General features: G+C 30.4%; 1 protein-coding gene across 1 annotated transcript in view; it reads right to left on the bottom strand.

Annotated features, from left to right (window-relative positions):
* sev (receptor protein-tyrosine kinase sevenless) overlaps nt 1–26,142 on the bottom strand; it is a 175,931-nt gene that overhangs the window by 46,242 nt on the left and 103,547 nt on the right. Inside the window, exon 3 of the mRNA XM_088229477.1 lies at nt 1,684–1,743. Within this exon, the coding sequence (XP_088085603.1) occupies nt 1,684–1,743 (60 nt within the window). The remainder of the gene's footprint in view (nt 1–1,683; nt 1,744–26,142) is intronic.

Here is a 26,142-nt window from a genome sequence, read left to right as displayed (position 1 = left end):
CAGTTGCAGGTAGACCAACCTATCTTCGTGAACTATTTTTTAATCTGGTAGACACAAATATAAATAAAACTACATATTTATTTAGTGTAAAATCACTAATATATTTATTCTTTTTGTAGCATATTTATTGTAAGTTAGTGATTTTACATTAAATGAATACATAGAAATATTAATTTTACAAAAAATGAATGATTTAGTGGTGTAAGCAAAGTAATTAAAAATCAGTTATATATAATAATATTTAAAAAAACACAAATAAAATGATTAAGTTCGTTTTTTATAATAGAAATGAAAGATGAGAGATACTTAAGTCCACAAGTTTGTAATAATCAGTGATGGGCTTTCGGGATGTTTTTGAGACTGGTAATTATTTTTTAATACTTCCCTTTTCAGATATCCTGATTGACAGTCATTAGCCTCACAGGATGGTGCTTTAACCCATTTAATAAACTATTGTATACTATAAACTATTGTATTTATCCAGTAACACTTTGTAAAAAAAGTCATTTAGACAAAAATAAATCAATTTAATTACTATTATATAATTTTGAATTCTTTATCCTTACTGTTTTTGTATAAATGCATTAAATTATATTTTACCAGTTTCGAATATGACGTGAAAGCGACGAAACTGGTCGCTGGTTATTCATCTTTTATTCCTATAATAAATTACAAAGAACTTCTACTGAGAATTTTCAAAACCATTTTTTTTTTTAGTTTTTTTTTATTATTTATTAATAACAAATTAAAATACAATATTACAACTAAATACAATTTTTTACATTAATCAAATACATATATTTACATTAACGTTTTCCATTACATAAAAGAAATAAACAACTCTTGTGTACATAATGGGGGTGACATCTTACAATAGATTATTTTATTTTAATCAATAATATTTTTAGAATAACATAAGTAAATTACAAACAAGATATTAACGATGTTTTCAATCAGTGTTACATAAAGAAGAATTATATATGTAATTTTTTACTTCTTTCTTAAATATATTGTATTCCTGACTGTACTTTTTACTATCTTTGTTCATTTCATTAAAGAAAAATCTTCCTCTGTAAGTATAATGATGTTGTGCAGTAGTTGTTTTTAATTTAGGAATTCAGATATTACCAACTGTTCTAGGTCGCATACTTACGTTTTGAGACCTAGAAATACTACTATTTATTTTATCTTTATGTATTTAAAGCAAACAATACTTTTTATATCGCAATTTTATATCTAAAACCTTAAATTTTTTAATTAATTGAACAGTGGGAAAAGTAGGCGTTTTTTTTCAAAATAACTTTTAAAATTAATTTTTGTATTTTTTCGACTGGTAAAATATTTGTTTTTAAGGCACCACCCCATCCGATTATTCCGTACTGTAATATGGATTGGGCGAATGCAAAGTAAACTGATTTTAATTTTTCGATGGTTAATATATTCCTTAATTTGAATATAGTTTGTTTTTTCCTTGTTTATAAAATACACAAAAACGGGTGGGTTTTGATTCTCTGATTAGAATTACACTGGCAAATCAGCATACAAATTGTAATAAGGCCAGACTAAGTTCTTTGGAAGTTAGGACTTATCTGCCCACTGGCGCTGGTCCCATGAATGAACTGGAATGAATTTATTAAACGTGACAAATGTGCTCTGAGATACTTGGAAGGGGATCATACTCACACAGACAGTTTGGCAAGATGTTTCTAGAGCCTTATTCCACAGGGAGCAACCATGGTTACACTGGAACAAGATAAAAAAATCTATTTAATAAAGAATAACCATATTACAAGACTCAAACACTTTTGTAAATAATAAAAAGGCACAAATTTTACATAAAAATACATTTTTTGCAAATAGCTTAAATGAAAAATTTATTCAAAATATTAAAATGTCATCATTTTACGCAACTTAAATCTTCAGAATATTTTTACATATGTACAGTTTATTTTATAATTTTTTTAAATTATACAAAACAAAAGTACATAAACAACTTACTATTCAAGAAATACAGTATATATTTAAAAAATGACATCATAGTAGTTTAGAATAACGGTAAAGCTGTATAATACATAAAAAGTATATATACAGATGTTCTTTAAACCCTGTCACATCTGAAACCACGATGATCAGTATGGGCAAGAAGACATATTAGCATATTAAAAAATTTATTTAGAATGAAGAAAATTTAAAAAAATAAAATATTTAAAAAAAACAAATGGTTGCTGACTTCTGCAGGGGAGAAGCGAGGGGGGCGTGGCCGCGCGGTTGACAGTGTATCAGACTTCTCCTTCCTTCCTCCTCGTTTCTCTAATGCAGAAGTTAGCAACCGGTTGTTTTATTTGATATTTTATTTTTGAAATTTTTTTGTTCTAAAAAAATATTTTAATGTGGCAATATGTCTTCTTGCTCATACTGATCATCGTGGTTTCGGATGTGACAGGGTTTAAAGAACACCCTGTATAAAAAACTAAATACATCTATAGTAAAAAATTGACAGTTTTTTTTCCATCAAAATTTATTTTACTTTCATCTCAATAATGCTCAGTACTTAGTACTCGGATAGTTATCGGAGGGCCAGTTTTGTACCAAAAAGTTTAAATAGTTTAAAATTTAATCAAGGTTACATTTTTGCCAAAATGGGTTGCCTGAAAAAGGCTATTTTTTACCTTGGCGATGTTTATAGAAATAATAAACGCTTTTTAAGGTTAACAATGCAATTTTTTGTTTTAAAAACCACTAAACTTGTCAATTACTTATTAGTAGTAAACTAAATTTATAAGTTTAAAAATATATTTTTTTTATGGGTAGCTAAAAAACAAATTTTACACTATTTTTATGTATTTTTAGAAACTTCCTCCCTTTACTAAATAATACTGACATTTTTCGCACCTACATTTTATACGTTTAAGAAAATAATCAAATATTTTCTTATTATTTTGAATTGGTAAATTTAAAAAACACAAAAGAAAAATGGAGTACGTAAATAAAAATATTGATTATACCGAAATTGAAACCAAATCAACCTAACCTAACCTAAACTAAACTGAATGAAATAAACTATTTTAATATATTGTTATCTGAAATTATTTTAAAACCAATAAAATACTTACGAAAATAAAAGCAAAAAATATAAACTTTTTAGTTGCTTAGTTTATGTAGCTCGGTAATAGTAATAATTATTGTTCACAAAAGTTTAATTGCTAGTAGTAAAATATTTTGATGTCAATTATACTATTCTTAGCGACGATTTTCTTACATGCAGTTCTGTCTTTCGCGGTAATTACAAGGTCAACTGAAAGAAATGTCTCCTTAAAGAGATTTTAAGATAAAGAAATTGCCCCTTCGCATCCGAGTCCGTAATACGAGTAAGTAATCAGAACGGGCAGATGTACGCATCTCCGTAACGATGAATTATTGGCGCCCAATGTGGGGCTGCTGTCAACTGTCTTGCCGCCATGACAGTTATGGCGGCCAACATGGCGGCCGCCCCCGCTTCCTGCGCACGCGCCTTAAAACATTTGTCATAATCTACGTTACCACTTTGCGATATACAATGTCATCTTTAGTTATGCTTCTCAATCTTCGGATGAATACAAGACAGGTTCAGATTAGAAAGAGATCGTAAAAAAGATGGAGAGTACAGAGTATCGGCTGGTTAAGGCGATCACTTTATACACTGTGTAACATTTACCAACATGCCCATGTTCAAATATCTATATTTCTTTGATAAATTAATATATTTATATATTTCTATATTTCTATTATAATTAACATAATTAGCCAAAAAGAACTTGTAAAAATATATTACGCAGTAACTCAGTTTTAGTTTAGTTTTAGAATTGGATGGGGATGTTTATTTTTTTTTGCACCACAACAGACCAGGAGGCCCAGTTACAGTGGTGAATTACATCACAGAACACCCAGACTTGAAAAAAAAAAGACACACTGATCAAACAAATAATAATTGCACAAAAGGCTTAAATAAAAATTATCTTAAGAGTCCCAATCAGAACTAGCTCCCTCGGTATATTTAAATCTTAATGTCAAATCTATAAAACAATTTTATGTAAAAGATCTGTTACTATACGCACGTAAACATTATTATTCCGTTACAAATACAAGAGTTACTAGATAATCCACCCTGATGCTGCAAAAAAATAATAAAATAAAAAAAAAACCTTCGGTCAAAGAGGATTGGCCTACTACTCGGTTAAAGTGTACAATCTACTTCCATTATCCATAAGGACAATTAGTAAGTTCTCACAATATTAAATTGCTATTAATAAATGGACAGTGGAGGTGGGTTGCGCACGGATCGATGAGTGGATCAAGCCAAATAGGTAAAATGTGTGCACTGTTTGTGAATTTTTTTCTATTGGTCTACATAAATTGGTTATGCTTTTTATGAATATTTTAGTTTTTTTATTGTTTATTATGTTAATTACAATTAGGTTAATTGGATTAATTACATTTTTAAAATATTGTTATTATTATTTTAACTTTGTTAAATAGCTAATCTTAGACATGTTTCACATTTCGTAAAATGTTTCCCTCGGCACGGGACACCCCAGTGAGGGTTATGAATAAAAAAAAGAATACAAACAATGTAAAAGTATAAATAAATAAAATAAACCTATGTTGGTACATTTCCTTAATATTGTATCTTTTAGTTTTTCTTACGTTATCTTTAATTTTAACTTAATGTACATACTTATGTTTTACTGCTGCACTTGAATATATTTCTAATTAATGTAAAAGTCCGTAGGGCGTGTAAATTAATAAATAAAAAATAAATAATCGAGACGGGTTGTGGACCCGTAAATAGTGCCGCGGACTCCAGATAGGGAGGTCCGAGATTTGAATCGCGCCATACCACAACTTGTTTATCATTTTCTTTATATCCATTTCTCTAGTACTTAATAAATAAATCAACTTCTTAGATTTTATTATGTGTCGAAGCGTCGGGTACGATTTGCAAATATATGTTAATTTCACGGGAGTTAAATGGAATTCTCAAAACGCGTAATTCTCTCTACGATTACATCTCTATAGCTTTAATGATGGGGTTGACCGCGAGCTATGCGCTCTAATAACTTCATCCTGCCCCGGCTCACGGCACGAACTACAGAACAGCAACAAAGCCAGTCTAAATGCAATCACGATGTAAAAGGTCAGTTTCCGAGTGGCACTAATTGGCCACCAGAAAGGGACAATTAACGGGCCGGCCAATCAGAGCAGCGGAATAAGATGCAGCGTGCTTTGTGCTATGTTGACACAGGAAATGAAAAAAAGGACTATGTGATGCCTAGAATGATTTAAACCTTTCTAGAAGGTAGGTATCTTCTCCAGACGGAAATTAACAATTACGGCTAAGGTGAAATGAAGTAGACATCATAAAAAGAGCCGTTGACTGTATAGAACGGAAAAAGAGATACAGGATTTAAGTGCAAACCTATCGATAGGATTTAAGCGAGAAGTAAAAAGTAAGCAGTGGTAGTACTGAAGACTGCGTATTGAATTAATTACAAATTAACTCCTAAAATACTGGTAAATAATTCCGTTGCGCGCGGTGATGTAACATCGTATTAGCAAAAGACAGAATATCTCAAGTTCAGACATTTGAAAAAAAAACATTTAGTGGAGACATACTATTTAATATTATAATAAGGTGAAAGATATTTTATTCACCCAACACGATGTAACTATGCAAAAAAATAAAATAACCCTGTGTCTTATTAAGTTAGGAAGAAAATAATCTGAAAGTTTATGAAATTACATTGCAAGGTAAAGCTAGGGTTTCCTAGGACAGCGGTGCCCGCATCTTAACGGCCGTAGTGAACGGTGATGCGGTGGACAGCCGTCGTAACGTCGACTCGAGAGTGGTTTCCTAGGGAAACAGTGTTAAATGGTGTTGATAACACCGTTTTCCTAGGAAACCACACTCTAGTCACCGTTACGACGACTATCTACCGCATCACCGTTCACTACGGCCGTTAAAATACGGGCACCGCTGTCCTAGGAAACCCTAGCTTAAGTTATATTAATATTATCCACGACAATTTAAACACTATACAATACAACGACAAGAAGGATAAAATTTATAAATATATATGTATGTATGTGTATGCAAAGGTGTTTATGTATATGTGTGTGTATAAGTATGAATATTTATATGGGTATGTGTATGTATGTATATGGAGATATATAAATAAATATATATGTTAGTCTGCCTTAGCACGGGTCGTCTCCTACTAGGCATAACTTTATAAAACATATTTTAAAAAAAAACCTTTTCCATAATTTATACAAATAAACGTACCTATAATCTGGCGCTGATAAAGCAAAAAAATCATAAAGACGCCGTCCATGTAAATACGTGCAGCCCCCATCACTGTCAATAACCGATTGAATCAGTTTTACACTAACACCGGCCACAGACTAGCGTATCCGTCTTCCTTGTTATGAGTTCTATCTTCGTGCTCCATCTTATACAGATTTATTGCTGTATTAGCGTCACATTCATTCTTCGCGTAGCAACGATTTTTGTTTTTTTTTAAATTCAGCATAGTTATACAAATTTCGTTTTCCAAATCCGGTGTGAAAATGTCAATTTGGAGATTACAAAAAATACAACTTTGTCATTTAAAATTAAGTTAAGTTAAATGAATTATTTAAAAATACGAGAGATATGAGGGTGTTAGAGCAAACTTAGAAATCTCCATTCAAGGAGTTACGGCAATCTGGAAAATTCAAACACCAAATTTGGAGACGTCAGATCTCATCATTCGATAAAGTTTTCACAATTATTATTATTTATCACGAAATAATGATGATAAAAAAACTGACAGCACATTAAACTATTAGGGTCCCAAAAACAAGAACTGATTGTAATTTAATAAATATAACCATTCGACTATCCATCCCTACGCACAGGTCGCACAGTGGGCTGAGAATGAAGCTCCATAGACTTAGCGTCGCTCAAAAATCACGTACTTTATTTTGAAAAAAAAATGCTCGCGTATTTCTTTACTAATTAGCAGTATTTTATGTCATGTAACTTAACATTTAACACTCTTAACATTTATTATAAAATATCTTTATTTTTGTAATCTTCCAAGTGGATTAGGCCTCCTGGGAACACCCCTATACAAAAAAACGCGCTTAGTTCTTCACCTCGTTAGGTGGTGAGGAAGAAAGGACATAAAATATCAGTTAGGATTATTTTGACAACGTGCGTGCATAAAATATATTTTTTATTTTTAAAGTTGAAAATGTTAAATGTTCCGAAGATTTCCGAGATTCGGACTTAAGTGATAATATTATAGCCTATATGATTAAAACTACTAACTAAAAACTGTTCATCTCCATACATAAAAAAAGAAAATCGCAAATAACATATTAAATAAGCTTTATCGAAAAAAGTTGTATGATTTAAAATATTAACAATATTTTGAGTTTGTCCAAATTTTTGTAGACAAGGACTGGATTCAACTCCCTGGGGAGCTGATAACATTAACATATTAAAACAGAGATGAAGAACATTTCAGATAAGGTAATATAGAAGTCTAGGCATCTACAGGGCTTATGACCTGTCATTGGCTGGTTTAAGTGGCCACTTTACACACTGTGTAACATTCACCATTCTGCCCATATTTGAACATATACATTCCTTCAATTCTTTCATCTGCTGATGTTTGTGAAGTTAAAGAGCTGAAACCTTTATTTATGCGGGTGAGATTCGCGTAATTGAATTATTTCACCTGCATACTAGGCAACGCCTGAAAAAAATATTTTTTTAATTTCTATACTTCTTCATGGACCAGGTGAATTTATCAAGAATATTTTGAGTTTGAATTGAAGGAATATAGATGTTCAAATATGGGCAGAATGGTGAATATTACACACTATATTACCTTCTCTGAAATGTGCTTCATATCTGTTGTAATATGTTAACATAAAATATTGCTAATTAGTAAAGAAATACGCGAGCATTTTTTTTTTCAAAATACGGTACTTGATTTTTGAAGTCTATGGAGCTTCATTCTCAGCCCACTGTGCGACGTTCGGCCTTTAGCGGAGTTAGACATTTATTAATTTTACCCATAGAAATCAAGATTTCTCCTATTGTGGAGTCATCAATCAGTTGTTTTAACGGATTTTTTCGTTTGTCATACGTGACCAGTAACCACGGCATCCTTGACCGTTGGCAGTTAGATGGGAATTGTGATATAATACTAATATTAAGTATGAGGTCTATCACTATATGGAGTCATTCTTCGCAATCACCGACCGTGAAATCTTACCGCGTGTGGCTCAAGTTTGTAGCGGTCACTTAGACCAGGCAATGGCGAGCTAAAAGCCCTGTTTTAGCCTATATTTCCATATTCTCTTCTCTAAAAAGGGTTTTCCGTTTCTGTACGCATTTAAATATCTTTATATATATTTAGATATAATTCCTCTGTACGTGTGATGTCACCGTACTTCTCCTAAACGGCTTAACCGATTTACGTGCGGTTTTCAGAGAAATATAGATCTTTGCGCCGTGCGTGTTCGTAGATATTAAAATCTTCAATCAAATATGTAAAAAATAAGTGAGGAGCATAAATGTTTTATTAATTGATCTACTAGAGTTGCATTCGAGGAGAATGCATTTGAAAAAAATGGAAAGATGTTTTGTATGAAAAAAGTTTGTTTTTGAATGTTTACAGACGGCATTTTTTTTTTTGGATCTCAATCAGATTCTTTCCTTAAATTCCTTATAATTTATTTCTTTTTATTGGATTTTTGCTAACACTAAAATAATGTTAAATTCAATACATTAAAAAAAAACGTATTCCTAGATAAGTACACCCCTTTGTTGGTGAGACGACCGGAGTTTGACGTTTGCAAAAAGAATGCCAAATTTGAAAAATACTTATTTTTTGTTTTGGAATTCAACCATAAACAAGTACCAACTTAAATTCAATATTTGAATATTAACAATTTTTAGTTTTGGAATTTAATCACAAACAAGTACCTAGATACCTACTTATCAATAAAAAGTATTTTTCCAAGGCAAGCTAACGCTCGGGCAAGACAACGTCTGTCGGGTCAGCTAGTGGCTTATATAATAATAATCTTTGTAAAAAATTATTCTAAAACAATTCATTGTGTAAAACTAAGACTTAACTAAAATTGTGAAATGTCTTCCTCGGCAGGGTTGTCCCAGAGAGGAATACATACATTGTTAATTCAACTATATAATGTATTATTGTGAAGTATTATAAATAAATATACTTGCCATACAATAAATATTTTATGTCAATAGGGAAGTATCACTTTTTTTAAGTAATAAGGGTAAAAACAAAATTTTTGCTCCTTATTAGTAGCATGAAAAACATTTTTAAATTTGTAATTTTGTTTGTGTAAGTTTTCCGCATGTAAAAAACAATGTTTTCTTACACGCGGTAAACTTTGCCGTATGATAAAATTAGAGCATTAAATTATACGATTTTTTTTTAACATTTTAAAAAACGAACTAATTTGAACGACGTAGTTCATACGAATCAACCAATGAGAAGAGAGACGCGGAAGAACTGAGAAGAACGTGAAGAGAACTTGAGACGTCACACGGAGTAATTTAAAAAATACGAAATTGAAAAAAAAACATAGCGTTGATAATACGATACATAAAAATTTTAAAAACTTTTTTCGGGCTACGGTTAATAGTCTATTAACAAATAATAAAAAAAAACTACTGAGTATCTATAGTATATCTTTGATGGGCGAACATAAGGGTATAACTGCTTTTTTGTTTATTTTGTGATTTATATGCGAAAATGTTCCTTGTACATGCCTGCATCAATGGTATTAACAGTACACTTCTACGACTACTCAAAACAAAAATAAACAACTTTGTGCTTATTACTTTGGTTTCAATAAAATAAGTATGCACATTTGTGTCATATTTTCAGTGGCACAAATAGTACGAGATGGTCTCAGTAATATAAGTAGACTTATTTCTATAATTCATTGAGTAGTACAAATAGTATGAGTCAGTTCTAGAAGTAAAATTAGACTCGTTTCTGTCCCATCTTTATTGGTTCAAGTAGTATACCTAGAATATTTCTGTTGTTTGTACAAATTACTTGAATCTCGTAACACAAATGAAATTATTTGTAAATAATAACCCATTTTGAAAAATATGAGTTCTGTAGCTAAATAATTGGGTTCATAATAACGTTTTTTTGCTCTCCCGAAAAGTTGCACTTTTGCACTTATACTCCTATGTCCGCCCATCAAAGAAATATTTATTTATAGGAAAACTAGAGCATTTAACCATGAATATGGAGCGTCCCCCTGGTAGGTTAAACTCCATCTAACATGAACATGGATCACCTTGTTCTAAGATAGTTTTTTTTGTAAATCAATAATTTTTAATTTTAATTCAAAATTTTAACTTTTAATTTTAACTTTTAACCTTAATTTTAATTTAAGCTTTTAATTTTAATTCTAAATTTTAACTTTTGATTTTAACTTTGATTTTAACTTTTGATTTCAACTCTTAATTTATACTTATTCATATGTACATCTACTACCTGCATCTAATTAATTATTTTTGGTTGTGATTTTTTACAAAGAAATTTAAATGTTCATGGAAGCAGAGGGAGAGGAAAGTAGAGTTGGAGCTATACAATGTCTTCTCCCTTTTATGTACTATTTATTTAATATTCATATTATTACTTTTTTAGAATTAAATTATTTTTCCCCTCTCCTCCTGCGTTTATAATAAATTAGTGTGAAATCTGTAATTGGTCTTACTTTTTTTAATTGTTCTTTTGTATCTTGTTTTATATAAAGACTGTATAATTTCCTTAATAAATAAATAAATTACAGGTAGTTTTTTAATTGACAATCATAAATAAGTCTCAGTAAAGTTTTATTTGTCAATACAAGCAACGCGAGTATTCTATTTGAAAATTAATACATTTTAATAATTATATAAACATAATATAATAGTCTACTGTTAAAAAAATTGATACATTTTTTATACAAGTTTTCTTGCCTGTAAAATCCAATACAAATTGCATATAAATAGAATATTGAGGTAAATCAGAAGTTCGTTAATGTTGAATAGAAAAAATACCTGGTAAAAAAAATATTTCTTAAGACAGGTATCCCCCTAATTTACCTACAATATTAGTGACAAGACTTCTAAAATCACAAACCGTGTTATTACATTACGTAGGGGTGTTCCGGTTAAGAAACTTCCCTTACAACATAAAACACCCTCTTTGATGTTTCTTTACGCAGTTTAGTTGGGGTGATTTAATGGCAGCCAATTTAAGGATACCAAAAAAGAAAGGTTCATTCAAAACAATACTCTGGTGTCAATCAGAAACTCAATTTATATGAAGAGGTTTTCAAAAGGCATTCTTAATTTTTAAAAAATTATGAACAATACAAATTGCACAAAAATGTAATTTTTACTATTTTATTTTACGTTGTTTTCTTCTTCAATATAACATATTATACGTGCATGAGCTCTGAAGCTGATGGACGCGTTGTAATCAAACTCTTATTTGCAAAAGATTTTCAAGATCAAGTCAATTTTTGAATAATGTATATTTGTGTGTTTATTTAAGAAAAAATATAACAATTTATTTTTGAACCGTGTTATTTTGAAACCGTGTAAAACGAGGTGTATATGTCAAAAATAATGTGAATAAAGGTAAGAAGATTTTTTTTTAATATGTATTGTTTTTTTAACCTGTATTTAGTAGCCGTGCATGTCATGTACCTAAGGTACTCGAAAAAATTCGTTATAGTTTATCTTGGAAATGGGATGTTCGATCACTGCTTTTGGTTTATTACCTTTATTTATTTATTTATATGTACGCCAAATGGGCATTTTTAAGGACAGATTTATACGAAGAAAATTGTTATAAAGTAAAGTAGAAAAACACAATGGTATGTAGTAGCCTTGGTGGAAGCGGGAGATAGGTGTTTATAATTGAATTTGATTCAGTGATCGTATGAAAGAAGACAACTTGTTATCAAAGAAATCAAGACTGGTATGTTTGTTGAAAAATGAAAACCATAGTTAGTTCTATGGTTATCAGTATGAAAGAGTAAGTCTTGTCTGAGGTTTCTAGTTGGGATATTTAATTTTATTGAGCTCAGTAGTTCAAGCGCATCAAAGAGTGAGTTGAGAATTTTAAATAGGACTAGAAGGTCGGATTTATTTCGACGATCTTGAAGATAAGATATATTAAAGCTAGTTTCTAACGCACTATACGTATATTGGTCTCAGGCCCAACCTCCAGCCCATTTAAAAAAAATTAATTACAATATACATAAGAGTAAAACAGAGTATTAAAAAATAAAGCATAATTGCATAGCAATGAAATACATATTAATAGTAAAAATAGTAAACAAAAAAATCACACAAAGGCATGGCTGTTCGTGGGTATACAAGAAAATGTTAATGAATTTTTGCTCCTATGATAAATAATGGACAGTTATAATATTTTTGTGTAACATAAGAAAGAGAAAATTAAATATTCTGTAAAAGATTATGTGGTATTTTTTTATAGTAATTAAAAAAGGAAAATAAAAAAATATTTTAAAAAACATCAAAATATTCCTTATTCCTTTCTTCTGATTCAATGTTTTTTATGTGAACAAGTGAGTCCAATCACCATTGTTGCAAAGTCTAAAAACAATGGCGCGTGCTAACTACTTTTAACGACAATGTGAATATCTGTTAAGGATATTCCATTTTTCCTGCATTTTGCTTTAAGATTATTACGTTGTAAACTGAAAATCGGGCACTGAAATAACAGATGTTCGATACTCTGTGAATAAATATCATTGCATGGACAATAGTCATCATTCCTTAAATTAAACCTATAAAGGTACTTCTCATAGCTCCGTGTCCGGTGAAGATTTGGGTCGTTTCGAAAGTACTTTGGTGATGACGACGGAAGTTTTTGGTAAGAAGAATAATATTCATATTGCATATTTGAATTGCTAAAATATAGACATATACCACATAAAAAAATAGAAGTGTGGTCAGACTGTCAGCGTCTCTATTTGAGAACTAGGCGTACACTGTGGACTTATGGTAAATATAGGCCTAATGACTAAATACACAACCTGTTGCATATTGTCATAACCAGAAAAAGTGAAAACGAATTTGTCAAATAAGAAGTTAAAGATACTAACGAGATAAGAAAAATATGAATTCAATGATTCCAAACAAAATCTATCTAATTCATTGCGTCCGCAAATTCAAAATCTACAACTGAAAATAATTTGTAGCGTGGTGAAAATAAGTTTCAGTTTCGGCCAGCTTCAGCCAATAAAACGAGTTTCGGTGGTTTTCGCCGTGGTTTCGGCCAACAATTGGTCGAAACTTCGGCTCAGCCGAAACCTGCGATGGGGAAGTGTCAGTGGGAAAATAGCACAAATAGAGATATTGAATATGTACCAAAAATTAGTATCCTTTTTGGTAGCATATGCACGCTCGTTAAATGTACTTAGTAACACTGGTGTACACATGGATACGTTTTCGTGTCATTTAAAAAAAAATATTGACTGTATAGGGGATGTCTATGTATTATATGTCAATGGTATGGTAGCTTATCGTTTTTATGACCAATGTCAGTTTGTGCGTTAAATACAAAAATTGAAGGATAGCCATTTTTGGTAGAATGTATATCTAGTCTCCCCGAATGCAGCTCAAGGCCGCGATTATGAACGGCTATCTTCATCGGCATATACTCAGACGGTATAAATTAATATCGATATTTATGTACGAAAGTTTGTATGTTTGTATGAAATTTCAAAGTATCTTCGTCGGTAACCGATAATTTTTTTTTTTGTTTGTTTATTTTTCCATACTGTTACATATTATGCATGTATTAAATTACATATTTTATACATTATATTTATTAAACATTAGAAGAGAAAAAGAGAAAAAATACATATTCCAAAAATAAACATAGCCTTAAATTTGGAAAAAATGCCCACAAAGACTTAAACGTCTGAGCGTGGGCCATTCCCTTTTTATTGTTTTTGGTGAATTTTTTGGTATACAAACACAAATATGACAATGCCATTAAAAATCATACAGAAATAACAGGAAAATGACATAAACAATGTAATTAAGACATCAAAGTTTAGAATATGCTGTTGTACGACTCTTTCACAATAGGTGTATATCTGTATTTTCCATGCTGATCCAAGTCCTCAAAGCCACTTTAAACTTTGGAAGGGATTCTATATTTTGTATTTCCTTGGGTAGGAGATTAAAAGATCTTGGACCAACATGGAAAGAGTGTCTCTGTGCGAACTTAGTTCTGCATCCTGGAACCGACAGTACACTTTCTGATCTGCTACTAGTCCTATTTAAATTATTGCCAAACAATTCCCTATTTTTGTGTACATATTTTAAGCATTGTAATAAATATAACTTTTTTAAATTAAGGAGTCCGCTCTCTATGTACAATTCGTTACTAGGAAATAGTCTATGCTTTTTGTACATTATCTTAACTATACTCTTCTGTGCGATTTCTACAGGGTGACTATGTGCGTCCAAAACTCCACCCCATCCAATTATGCCGTATGTAACAGAATACTGAATTAGAGCGTAATACAGCATTTTTAATTTTTCATAAGTTAAAATATTTTTTAATCTTTGGAAAACGTAAGATAAATATCTGATTTTGTCTGTTAATTTAGCTATATGTGTTTCCCATTTTAGCCTATAATCTATGTGGATACCCAGATATTTATAACTTTCACCTGAGCTAATGTTGTAACACTTATTACAGATATCTATATTACAATTTAAATCGTGTAATTTAATGGACAAATTTTGTGAAGGGCCAGTCTTATTAGAGATTTGAAAGGGCAAATACATGGTTTTTTCTTGATTTAAACTAAGCAAATTATTTTCCAACCAGTTATTAACTATTGTTATACTTTTTGTAGCATCACTAAATGTTAACTCCCGTTTAAACACGTTTAGAATAAAAAATTGTAAACAAACTCTATTTTTCATACAGAAAACTTAATTTTAACTTCACATCAGAATACGTACCCTGGTATAATTAAACAAAATCATTAACTATGGATATGTTTTCGTGTCAGTATTTTTTTATTTTACTCTATAATCCATGATTGTAAATCTATTCATTGGTTGTACCTATTGATTATTTATTATTAATCAAATACATTATATTTTACATTACAGAAATTGCGCGTCATTGATTCTAACTAATTAGAATTTTAAACGTGTTTCGTTAAACTCCAATATAATTTATATCAGAGGGGAAAAATATCAAATTTGATCTGTTCTAACCTCATTATAAATGTTTATCGTTAATTTTGTAAGACAAATTAATATTATGATATATAACAACGCACTGAGGGGTCACTTCATATCCAATGGTTTGAAATCAAGCAGAGGTGTGTGGGTTCTGATAGCTTACAATACGACTTGATCCAGATGAACTTTAAACTAGGTTCAAAACATTAATCAAGGCAGAAATAGACTAAGAATTATCGCCGAACCTTTTATTATCATCCTAATAAATTTATGTTTATTAAATTAAATCAACAAATCAAGGTAAGTCCATTTGATAAGCGCTATGCACGAACCCAATGGTATGACGTTTTACTATCCTTTTTGGAGTAAAGTTAAGACTCAAAGTAACAAATATATTTATTCACACTTACATCCGAAATGTCATTCTAAAAAAACGCATTTTACTTGTTCATTTTTTCCTTTTTCGTTGATTTTATTTAACCCTACAATAACTTTTGTCAGTACCTAGTACCTATACTGCCCTGCTAAGCTAAAAAATCTTAACTGTAAAAATTTCCTTTTGCGTGTTTTTGCTTTGTAGTCCTTAAAACATAGCATGATTAAAATGACATTTGTCAGAAAAAGTAACGACATAACTTTGTAGTAACGTCTAAAGAGTGATTTATATTGATACACGAAAAATCATTCGTATTTGGGATGTTAATTTATTTTTTTATACAATACTTCACATATAAATCAACACAAATATATAAAATCAGCTTTAAAACTTTTAAAAAAAAACTATAACAAACTTAATTATTAACGACGTGCTTACAAGGTTACATCATTTTGCAAAAACGTTAGAGATGGGACAAATTGGTCAATGTAAGTTGATCGAATAAAAAATAATAAAAAAATGATAATATTCTCGAAAAAAGTATAAAATGTCTTATTTTTTGGTGAATAATTGTATTAAATACACTATAGTAGGCTAGTTTTTGCGTTTTTATATCAATTTTCAAAAACAGAGTTTCATTTTTGCATGAAAAAACTGATAAAATCGATTTGATCGGTACATGATTAGTGATCAGTAATTTCTCATCACTATTGACATTAGTTTGACAGCTGTCATTTTAATCAAGCTAAATTTCAAGGACTATAGAAATAGATAATCGTTTACCGATTCTAACATTTTGCACCTTTATGCATATTTAAAGTGGCACTACCCAAAATTATTAATTTCGAGTGTTTCGTGTGAAATATGATAACTTTTAAAATCATTCATTCGTCCCTAGCTAGAATACTGTACTGCTATTTGGTCACCTTACTATAATGCTAGTATTAATGGACTAGAGGGTCCAACAAAAAATCTTTAAACAGGTAGACTTAACTTTTCTAACTATGCTGAAAGTATGCAATACCATAGAATAAACTCTCCATCTAGATGGACAAGACAACATTTTCCGTTTAACACAGACAACGCGTCAACGAACTATTTAAAACAATCTAAAATCCCTTATGCGATAATGTATTTTAGAATATGCGAGTAATATAACTATAGATTTACCGAGGCTGATATTTTTCATGACGATGAATGTATATTTGCGTCAAAAGTCATAGAAATATTGAGAGAAGCAGATATTTAATTAATTTCATTATTATTTATTTAGGTAAACAAACAGTATGTACACATATATTGCCAATTTCTTTGTATATTAGTGTAAGAAACTCATGCACACACCAAAAATTGTTTACACTTAATACAATAATTTAAATTATGTTCAATATAATAAATGTAAAAGAAACGAAATATTTTTTTAAAATATAATATTGATAATAAAGTTAAATGTCTGCTTCTCTCAAAATTTCTATAATTTTTGACCTAAATTTATATACATTGTCACAATTGTATACATTTTTTTAATTTCTTATATTTTACATTTGTTATGTTTAACATAATTTAAATTTATAAGAAATAATTTATCAATTTATTTTGTACATACTGTTTGTTTACCCAATAAAATAAAATAAAATTTTTTTTTTTAGATATATTCAAAATTTTAATTGGCCGTTTAGTCGAAGATTCTTAGCTAAAATCAAACGACTTATTCAAAAAAGCAAGTAATTTACCATAATTTCGTTTTTATTCGTTAATTCTAAGAGTCACTGTTTTTCCAAAGAGGCGATTTGGGATGAAAACCCTTGGCAAACATTCTTGGTCAGTTCCTTTTAATATTTTCAATTGAGTTAAGAGTTTTGAGAGACACTTAAGGGACTACTGAGTATACCTAATGTTAGCGTGTCTCTTTGTGGTTTTTGATTGGCTAAGTGAGCGAAACAATGGCGCCAAGTGGATTGTCGATCGTCCTGGTTTCTGAAACAACTAATCCAGATCTTTCTGATCAGAACCGCTTTGGGGAAAGGAAACCAAAACTACAAAAGTACAGTGACAGCAAAACTCTCTATATTAGCAGGTATACTTGATCATCGTCATCACAATCATCACAGCGAACCTGAGCGATAATAATGGCACAAATCCAAAATGATTATGAGTTAAGTATCCGGAAATGGTCCCGAATAAGTTAGGAGGTAATCTTCAAAACACGTCCACTTTTGTTAAAATTTAGTAAATGTGACTTTTAATTCCTGAAGTTTCTAAATTGAAGTGAGGGACTTGACCAAATGTTAAATATGGCAATTTAAAAACATTCAATTTTGTTCAAACAGAAGTGATATTGATACAACAATATTTTGAGTTTGTCCAAATTTTTGTAGACAGGGACTGGATTCAACTCCCTGGGGAGCTGTTTATATTAACTTATTACAACAGAGATGAAGAACATTTAAGAGAAGGTAATATAGAACTATAGGCATCTACAGGGCTTATGACCTGTCAATGGCTGGTTTAAGTGGCCACTTTACACACTTTGTAACATTCACCATTCTGCCTATATTTGAACATCTATATTCATTCAATTCTTTCATCTGTTGATGTTTGTGAAGTTAAAGAGCTGAAACCTTTATTTATGCGGGTGAGATTCATTTAATTGAATTATTTCACCTACATACTAGGCAACGCCTGAAAAAAATATTTTTTCAATTTCTCTACTTCTTCATGGACCAGGTAATTTATCAACAATATTTTGAGTATGTCCAAATTTTTGTAGACAAGGACTGGATTCAACTCCCTGGGGAGCTGTTTATATTAACATATTACAACAGAGATGAAGAACATTTAAGAGAAGGTAATATAGAAGTATAGGCATCTTCTTCTATATTACCTTCTCTTAAATGTTCTTCATCTCTGTTGTAATATGTTGATATTGATACATTTGAAGCAAAGGCGATGCTCTATAATAAATATACAAAAATATTCCGAAAAAAAAAAAAACTCATTTTTGGATCAAAGTAACAAGGATTTATATTGATTATTATTTTATGTTAACAGTCATCTATTTAAATTTTTGTAAATAAATTTTGTATAAAAAAATACGTATGCTTTTAGTTCTTAATAATGCTTTTATTACTTTTTAAATTTATATCATTTCTCTAACGTTTTTCTTTGTGAAGGAAAAATAAAGCCAGTTTTGCGGTTTACTGGGTTTCATTATTTTTTTAAAAATATTTTCTGTTCATGTTTGCCTTCTTAAATAAAAATAAATACAAAAAAAACGTTGATTTACTAATCAAGTTGTGTGTGTACTCGCTTTCCTGTAAAATATATTTTTAAACGTTTTTTTACCGAGTTCCCGAGATATGATAGCTACCCCTATTGAAGAGAACTTGCAGCCAATATTCTCACGAATATTTTTTTCTCGTATTGCCATGCAACTCCACTTGACAGATTGTCAAGATTGTCAGCCAAACTACTTGTGATACGCACTGTCGAATGTCAAGTGTCGATACGAAACAGAAGTTGCTGAGAAGGTGACATGCTGACATGTTTACTACTTACTTAATTGCCGCAACAGCAATTAACAACATTTTAAAAAATATACATGGGTAAACATAAGTTAAGGCGTAATAAGAATACAGTTCTGTGTGTGTTGATAATGGCTGTTAGATGGCCAACACATGTCCATATTTGTTTTTTTAATTTTTTTAAATTGAATTTTAGAGATCCTTATTAATTTTTACTATGTTTTCATTATGACTTTTACTTCGTTTTTCACAGTGTTTTTTTTTACTATGTTTACTACCCTCTAAAAATATTGATTTTATTTTGATTTTTCTTTGTCTTGATTATTGTATTTATAATGTGACTGTCTTAGAACGGGGAAAATAACCACCCTAGTTGGACAGTCAAAGCAAGTTTGTATAAATGTTTAATTTTAAATACATATTTATGCTTTATTAAGTTAGTTCATAACATTTTAAGAACTAATATGAACCTTTTTTTATCTCCTTTATTTCTTCAGGTAACTCATTGTACAGCTTCAATCCCTTATACAATGAGTTGAGATTCTGTTTTTCTCCTCATTGGTAATCATATCTTTTTTTTTACCCCTTGTTTCATATGCATGACATTGTTGGTTAAAATTTATTATTGTTTTTATTTTATTCATCTCCTTAATTATTTTATGTATAAAAATTGCTACATTATATTTAATTTGTTGCTTTACTGTGAGCAAGCCAATTTCTTTGTGCATTCTTTCTACATTTAGTCATTGGAACAAAAGGTACTACACACGTGCGTTTCCAGAAACTATCTACTAGCCAGCGGGCCACATGGCGACGATATCTACCTACTGTCTACAAAAGCTTCTCTTCGGACATCTATCTCCCTTTGTTAACCATGGAGTTGAAACAGTGTTTGATTTATTTAGTTTTTTATTGCTTACTTCTTGGTATGAACACTTGACCAATTTACTACTATACTCTATTTTTTATAAATTTATTGATATTGTTTTAACTTTGCTGGAATTCCTCTCATCCATGCGCTTTGTAGCTGCACGATGATTGGTTATCTAGCTTTAATATATCAACTTTAAAATACCTTAATTTTGTAAACGGGGTCTAGAATTCCAATCGTCTATGCGCTTAGTAGCAGCAAGGCGTTTTGTAATCTTACTCCTTTTTACTATTCATATTATTATTATTTTGTAATACACTAAATTTATTTGTCAATTTTTAAAATGTGTAAATGGGGGCTAAATTTCTAACTGTCTATGCGCTCTGTAGCTGCAAGACGTCCTGTAATCTAGCTCCTATCTATTATAATTTTTGATTGATCTTAATTGAAAACGAGGAACTAGAATCCCAACCGTCCATGCGCTCTGTAGCTGCAAGACGTACTGGGATGTTTATTAATTGTACAGCGCCCTTGAGGTGATTTTCACAAAAATGGCGCTTTATAAATTATCCAACTATATATATATATATTAGAATAGATATTTCTTTTGAGTATAATCCTCATCGCATTATTTTGTAGAATTTGTACATTTTTAATTTCTCCTTCATTAGATAAAAAAAGAATGAAAGAACAGTAATTTATGTGTGGAAATATGATTGTTTTATATATAAGAACACTACTTTTTATATCTATTACATTTCGTAATCTTCTTATATATATATATATATATGATAGTAAATAAATAAATAGAATAAATAAATAAATAAATAAACAGAATCCTGGGAGCGTGTTTTCGACTCGATGGCTTCGACTCTCGGGTGAAAATCCTGAAAAAGGAAATCGAGTAGACATTGGTCCGCTTCGTGGTGTAGTGGTTGCCGCGTTCGCCTACCATACTTGAGGTACCGGATTCGATTACTGGGAAAGTCGATATGAAATATTGATCAAAAGGGTGGTTCTACTTGAATCTTTTGAATCTTTAAAATGGGGCACATATTAACATACCAACATTGTATGAAGTAAAAATAACACTGTGTATATATATTCATATATACTAGCGGACCCGACAGACGTTATCCTGCCCGAACGTTGGCTTGCCTGCTATTAGTTTGGAAAAAGACTTTTCATTGATAAGTAGGTACCTAGGTACTTGTTTGTGATTGCAGGTACTCGGAGCGCTGGCATGAGTTGTAACTGTACTTGAAACTTCAAACGTGTTTTTCTCAATACTATGTTTTCCAAACTTTCCTCCTTCATATCTTGAGAACGGCTTGGCCGATTCACTTTAAATTTATAGAATCGACTCAGCATATATAGACGCATAAAATGATCGTTTATCATATTATTATAAAAAAAAAATTTTTAACAAAAAGTTGAAAAAAAAATACATGAAATTCGAAATTTTTGTTCCAAAGTCTATCGAAAATCAAATTTTAAAATTTTTCTTTTTATAATAGTCCATTCCGTTAATATAAGCCTTCAGATTAAAACACCGCCAATTTTTTTAGTTTTATATGAGCCAATCAGCTGATTTTGAGGAGGGAGAGAGCGTCCATTTTTTCGAGGGAGGTGTCTCCAGAGCGCTATAACTTTGGTTTTAATGAATATTTTTATTTTTAAATTCATGGCAACAGAGAAGGGAAAACATTATTGAAAAGGGAATATGGAAGTCTAGGCATTTACAGGGCTTATGACCTGTCATTGGCTGGTTTAAGTGGCCGGTTAAAGATGAATATATTTAGCTAAAAATTTATATGTATACTCTTGAAACACTTATTAGTAAATGATAAAATCTCCAAAGTCTATCTCTTCATTGGTTTTCATAAAAAAATCCCAAAAATTGCTTAAAAATCCGACTGTCAAACCAGAGAACCCCCTTAAATAAAATAACAAATAAATGATTGAATACCGGTCTTACTTTTTTAATGCATTCGATTCCATTTCAGTTTTTCTACAAGCTATTTAAAAATCCATTAGCAATAGGGATAGATTCTATCTTTATATTATCTTTAATCTGGGGTAGCTCTATACTGTATTCTCTCCAATACGAATTCCTCACGACTGTTTACTTTTCATGGGGTTCGCAATCCAATTTAGTCTTTTAACTGTAAAACCATTAAAGTTAACTGTTTCTATAGCTTAGATTTAGTCCACGTTTTATTTTATGGGATAATTTGGGCACATTCAAAACAACATAAACACGCCCGTGCCGAATAAACACAACACGACACCAAGAATGCGAATATCTATTAAGATAATTGACCAAATGGGTGATTTTTAACCGATAAAAGGTTTTATATCACTGGGAATCAAAATCATTTTTATATATAGCTGTTTATAAAACCTTAGATTAGAATCAGCGACAGGTCAGAGATTCTATACAACAATTTCATCTAAAATCGTTTAGATTTTTTTTTAAATTCATATCAATCATAGAATTAAGAATAGTCCAGAAACCGCATACGCGCATTAAACAGAGGGTGACTAAACTACTTATAAACGAGTAGTTTTACGTTTTGGCCCATTAGTTTTTTTTGTAGACGTCGCTCAGTACGCAACTCCCGATTTGAATTCAACTATGCCGAGTTGTAACGTTTTAAAGTGTAGAAATACTGCTGGTATCAAAAAGAAACAGGATGAAATCACATTTTATGTGTAAGTAGCTAATGCACGTATAAGTAGCAAATGCATTACGTAAAAAAAATATATTTTTTCATCTGTCAGATTGTCAAAGAAAACTAAATGGTCATTACGTTAATGTTGCCCGGGTAGTATTTTGTTTTACCCTACTTTGCGTTTCCAGAAACTATCTACCAGCCAGCGGGCCACATGGCGATGATACCTACCTACTGTCTACAAAAGCTTCTCTTCGGACATCTATCTCCCTTTGTTACCCATGGAGTTGAAACAGTGTTTGATTTATTTAGTTTTTTATTGCTTACTTCTTGGTATGAACACTTGACCAATTTACTACTATACTCTATTTTTTATAAATTTATTGATATTGTTTTAACTTTGCTGGAATTCCTCTCATCCATGCGCTTTGTAGCTGCACGATGATTGGTTATCTAGCTTTAATATATCAACTTTAAAATACCTTAATTTTGTAAACGGGGTCTAGAATTCCAATCGTCTATGCGCTTAGTAGCAGCAAGGCGTGTTGTAATCTTACTCCTTTTTACTATTCATATTATTATTATTTTGTAATACACTAAATTAATTTGTCAATTTTTAAAATGTGTAAATGGGGGCTAAATTTCTAACTGTCTATGCGCTCTGTAGCTGCAAGACGTCCTGTAATCTACCTCCTATCTATTATAATTTTTGATTGATCTTAATTGAAAACGAGGAACTAGAATCCCAACCGTCCATGCGCTCTGTAGCTGCAAGACGTACTGGGATATTTATCAATTGTACAGCGCCCTTGAGGTGATTTTCACAAAAATGGCGCTTTATAAATTATCCAACTATATATATATATATATACTTTGCTCATCTAATGAAAGAACTAATGAAAATTGGATCTCGGATTAAACAACGCCGTGGTGGACATTCGACCGACATTATCTTTAAAACATACAATATGATTTAACATGATATAAAAATATCAGTTTTATGTAAAATAAAATTTGTTTTATATTGTAAGTTCAACGATCATTAATTCAATCACTCCTATTAAATGACCCTTTACTTATCTACTCTGTTGTGTCAATCAATGTTTCCGCGTGCACAATAAAATTTTAGAGAAATTAACAAATTGCTTTTTTTTTTTACCTTACATTCGTGTTGTGATTATATTTTTTACCATCTGGCAACAATGCGCGGCGACTTCACGAATGCGCGCGGCGAAAATGGGGCAAAGTGGGGGCGTTTTTGGACACAGTCAGATGTATTTAAATATGATTCTACGCTCTTTCTAGACTATTCTTAATTCTACGATTTCAATATGAAAAATATATTCGTTTTGAGCTTAGTGCATTTCAGCTCAAACACGTGTTGAGCTTAAATGTTTTACATAAGAAATAATAATTAAATACGATATTAAAGTTCGTTATGATCGTAGAACAAGTGATTTAATTTTTTTGGACTTTATGCAACAACTTAATAAGGACAAGAGTATATTTATTTATTTATTCATATTTTTTTCCATTATAAACTATAATTAATAATAAAAATAATGTGACCTCACTGGGGTTACCCGTGCCGAGGACACTTAACAATATCAATTATAAAGTACCTAAAATACAAAACCGGTATTTCTTATGTATCAACTCTCACTACCTCCACCTACCATGGAATCACTTATCTACAATACCGCAGAGTGTGTGCGGACCAACTACTGCTTTACAAAATTATGACAGGAATAGTTGACTTGAGTTTTAGTTTAATAACAATACATGTGCCAGCCAGGATTTGTAGACGGTACCACCTGTTTCATGTACCAATAAGTAAAACATCGTATGTTAAAAATGCTTTTTTTCGTAGGACTTTTTCAGTGTACAATACAAAATTTAAAGATATAGATTACACTAACATCACTCTGGCAGATTTAAAATTTACACTAAAAATGCATTATGTAACTTAGTAGATATTATAATAATAAATATGTACATCTCCCTTCCCCTCATTATCCTCTCTTCAAGCATTCTTGTCCTAGTCCAAATTTACAATAAATCACTGTTCTTAAAAAAATATAAATTCTTTGATAATTGAAAAATATTTACGAGTACATGAAAATAACATTTTTATATGTATTAACTTATATGTATTTATTGAATATGTAATATATTTTCTTTACTAACTTTGTATACTTTGTGGAAATCTGTTATTAGTTCTGAGTTTATATACTATATCTGTTAGTTAATATAAATATGTATGTTCCTATAAATATGTATGTAAAACTGTTGATTTCCCAAATAAAATAAAATAAAATACCTTTTTAAAAAATATTTTTACATTTGAGAATAAACAAAGAAGACCTTTATTTATTTATTTTTATTTATTTATTTATTTATTGATTTACACGCCCAATGGGCTTTTACATATTTTAGAAATTACATTTAAGTGCAGCAGTGGAACATAAGTATGTAAATTTGGTAAAAATAAAAGATAACATAAGAAAAGCTAAAAGATACAATAATAAGTAAAAATCAGGAAATGTACCAACATAGGTATATGGTACATAGAAAAATATTTAAAAAATTTACATATGAAAACATACACGCATACATATACATACATATAAGTTTATACATTATTAAAGAGATACATGAGAAAAAGAAATAGTAAAAAAAGAAAAATATTAAGAAATTTTACATAAATTAATTTATAACCTTTTGAATACTTAACCTATATTTATATAAAGACAGACAAAATATATCAACCTCACCATACTCGTTACCTAGCCGGTGTAGTCTAGGTATTGGTGAATTGTAATAATAATTGTGACTGCCAGGAGATTCAAAAAATAACGTTAGCTGCCGAGTATTTCGAAGAGGTACTTTCAAGCTGATAACACTAGTTAATTCCGGGACGTCCAATACGCCATTCGCTATTTTATATAAATTTAATAAGTCATTTATAATTCTTCTTTTACATAGAGTTGACATATTTAGTGTACATAATAAATTATCATAATCAATATTTTCAGCGGGTATATTAAGTTTGTAATTGATGAATCTAAGGAATTTACGTTGTACTCTTTCTAACTTTAAAATATGAACATTGTAATAAGGTGACCAAATTGTTGAATTGAATTCTAAATTACTTCTAACCAAGGCAGTAAATAGCACTTTGAGGGTAGTGATGGAATTAAAATCCTTAACGGTTCGCTGCAAATATCCAAGACATTTCATTGCCTTATTAGTGATGGTATCAATGTGAGGAATAAATGTCAATTTTTCGTCAAAAACTATCCCCAAATCCTTTATTTGTGTAACTCTTCCCAGATTGATATTATTAATGTTGTAATCGAATATTATGGGTTTTTTACTTC

The sequence above is a fragment of the Micrasema longulum genome, unplaced genomic scaffold, assembly GCF_059751315.1.
Source record: "Micrasema longulum isolate JH-2025_06_02 unplaced genomic scaffold, ASM5975131v1 h1tg000678l, whole genome shotgun sequence".
NCBI classification, from domain to species: Eukaryota; Metazoa; Arthropoda; class Insecta; order Trichoptera; family Brachycentridae; genus Micrasema; species Micrasema longulum.
The sequence above is the reverse complement of the archived record's forward strand: the minus strand, read 5'-3'. Positions and strand labels throughout refer to the sequence as shown.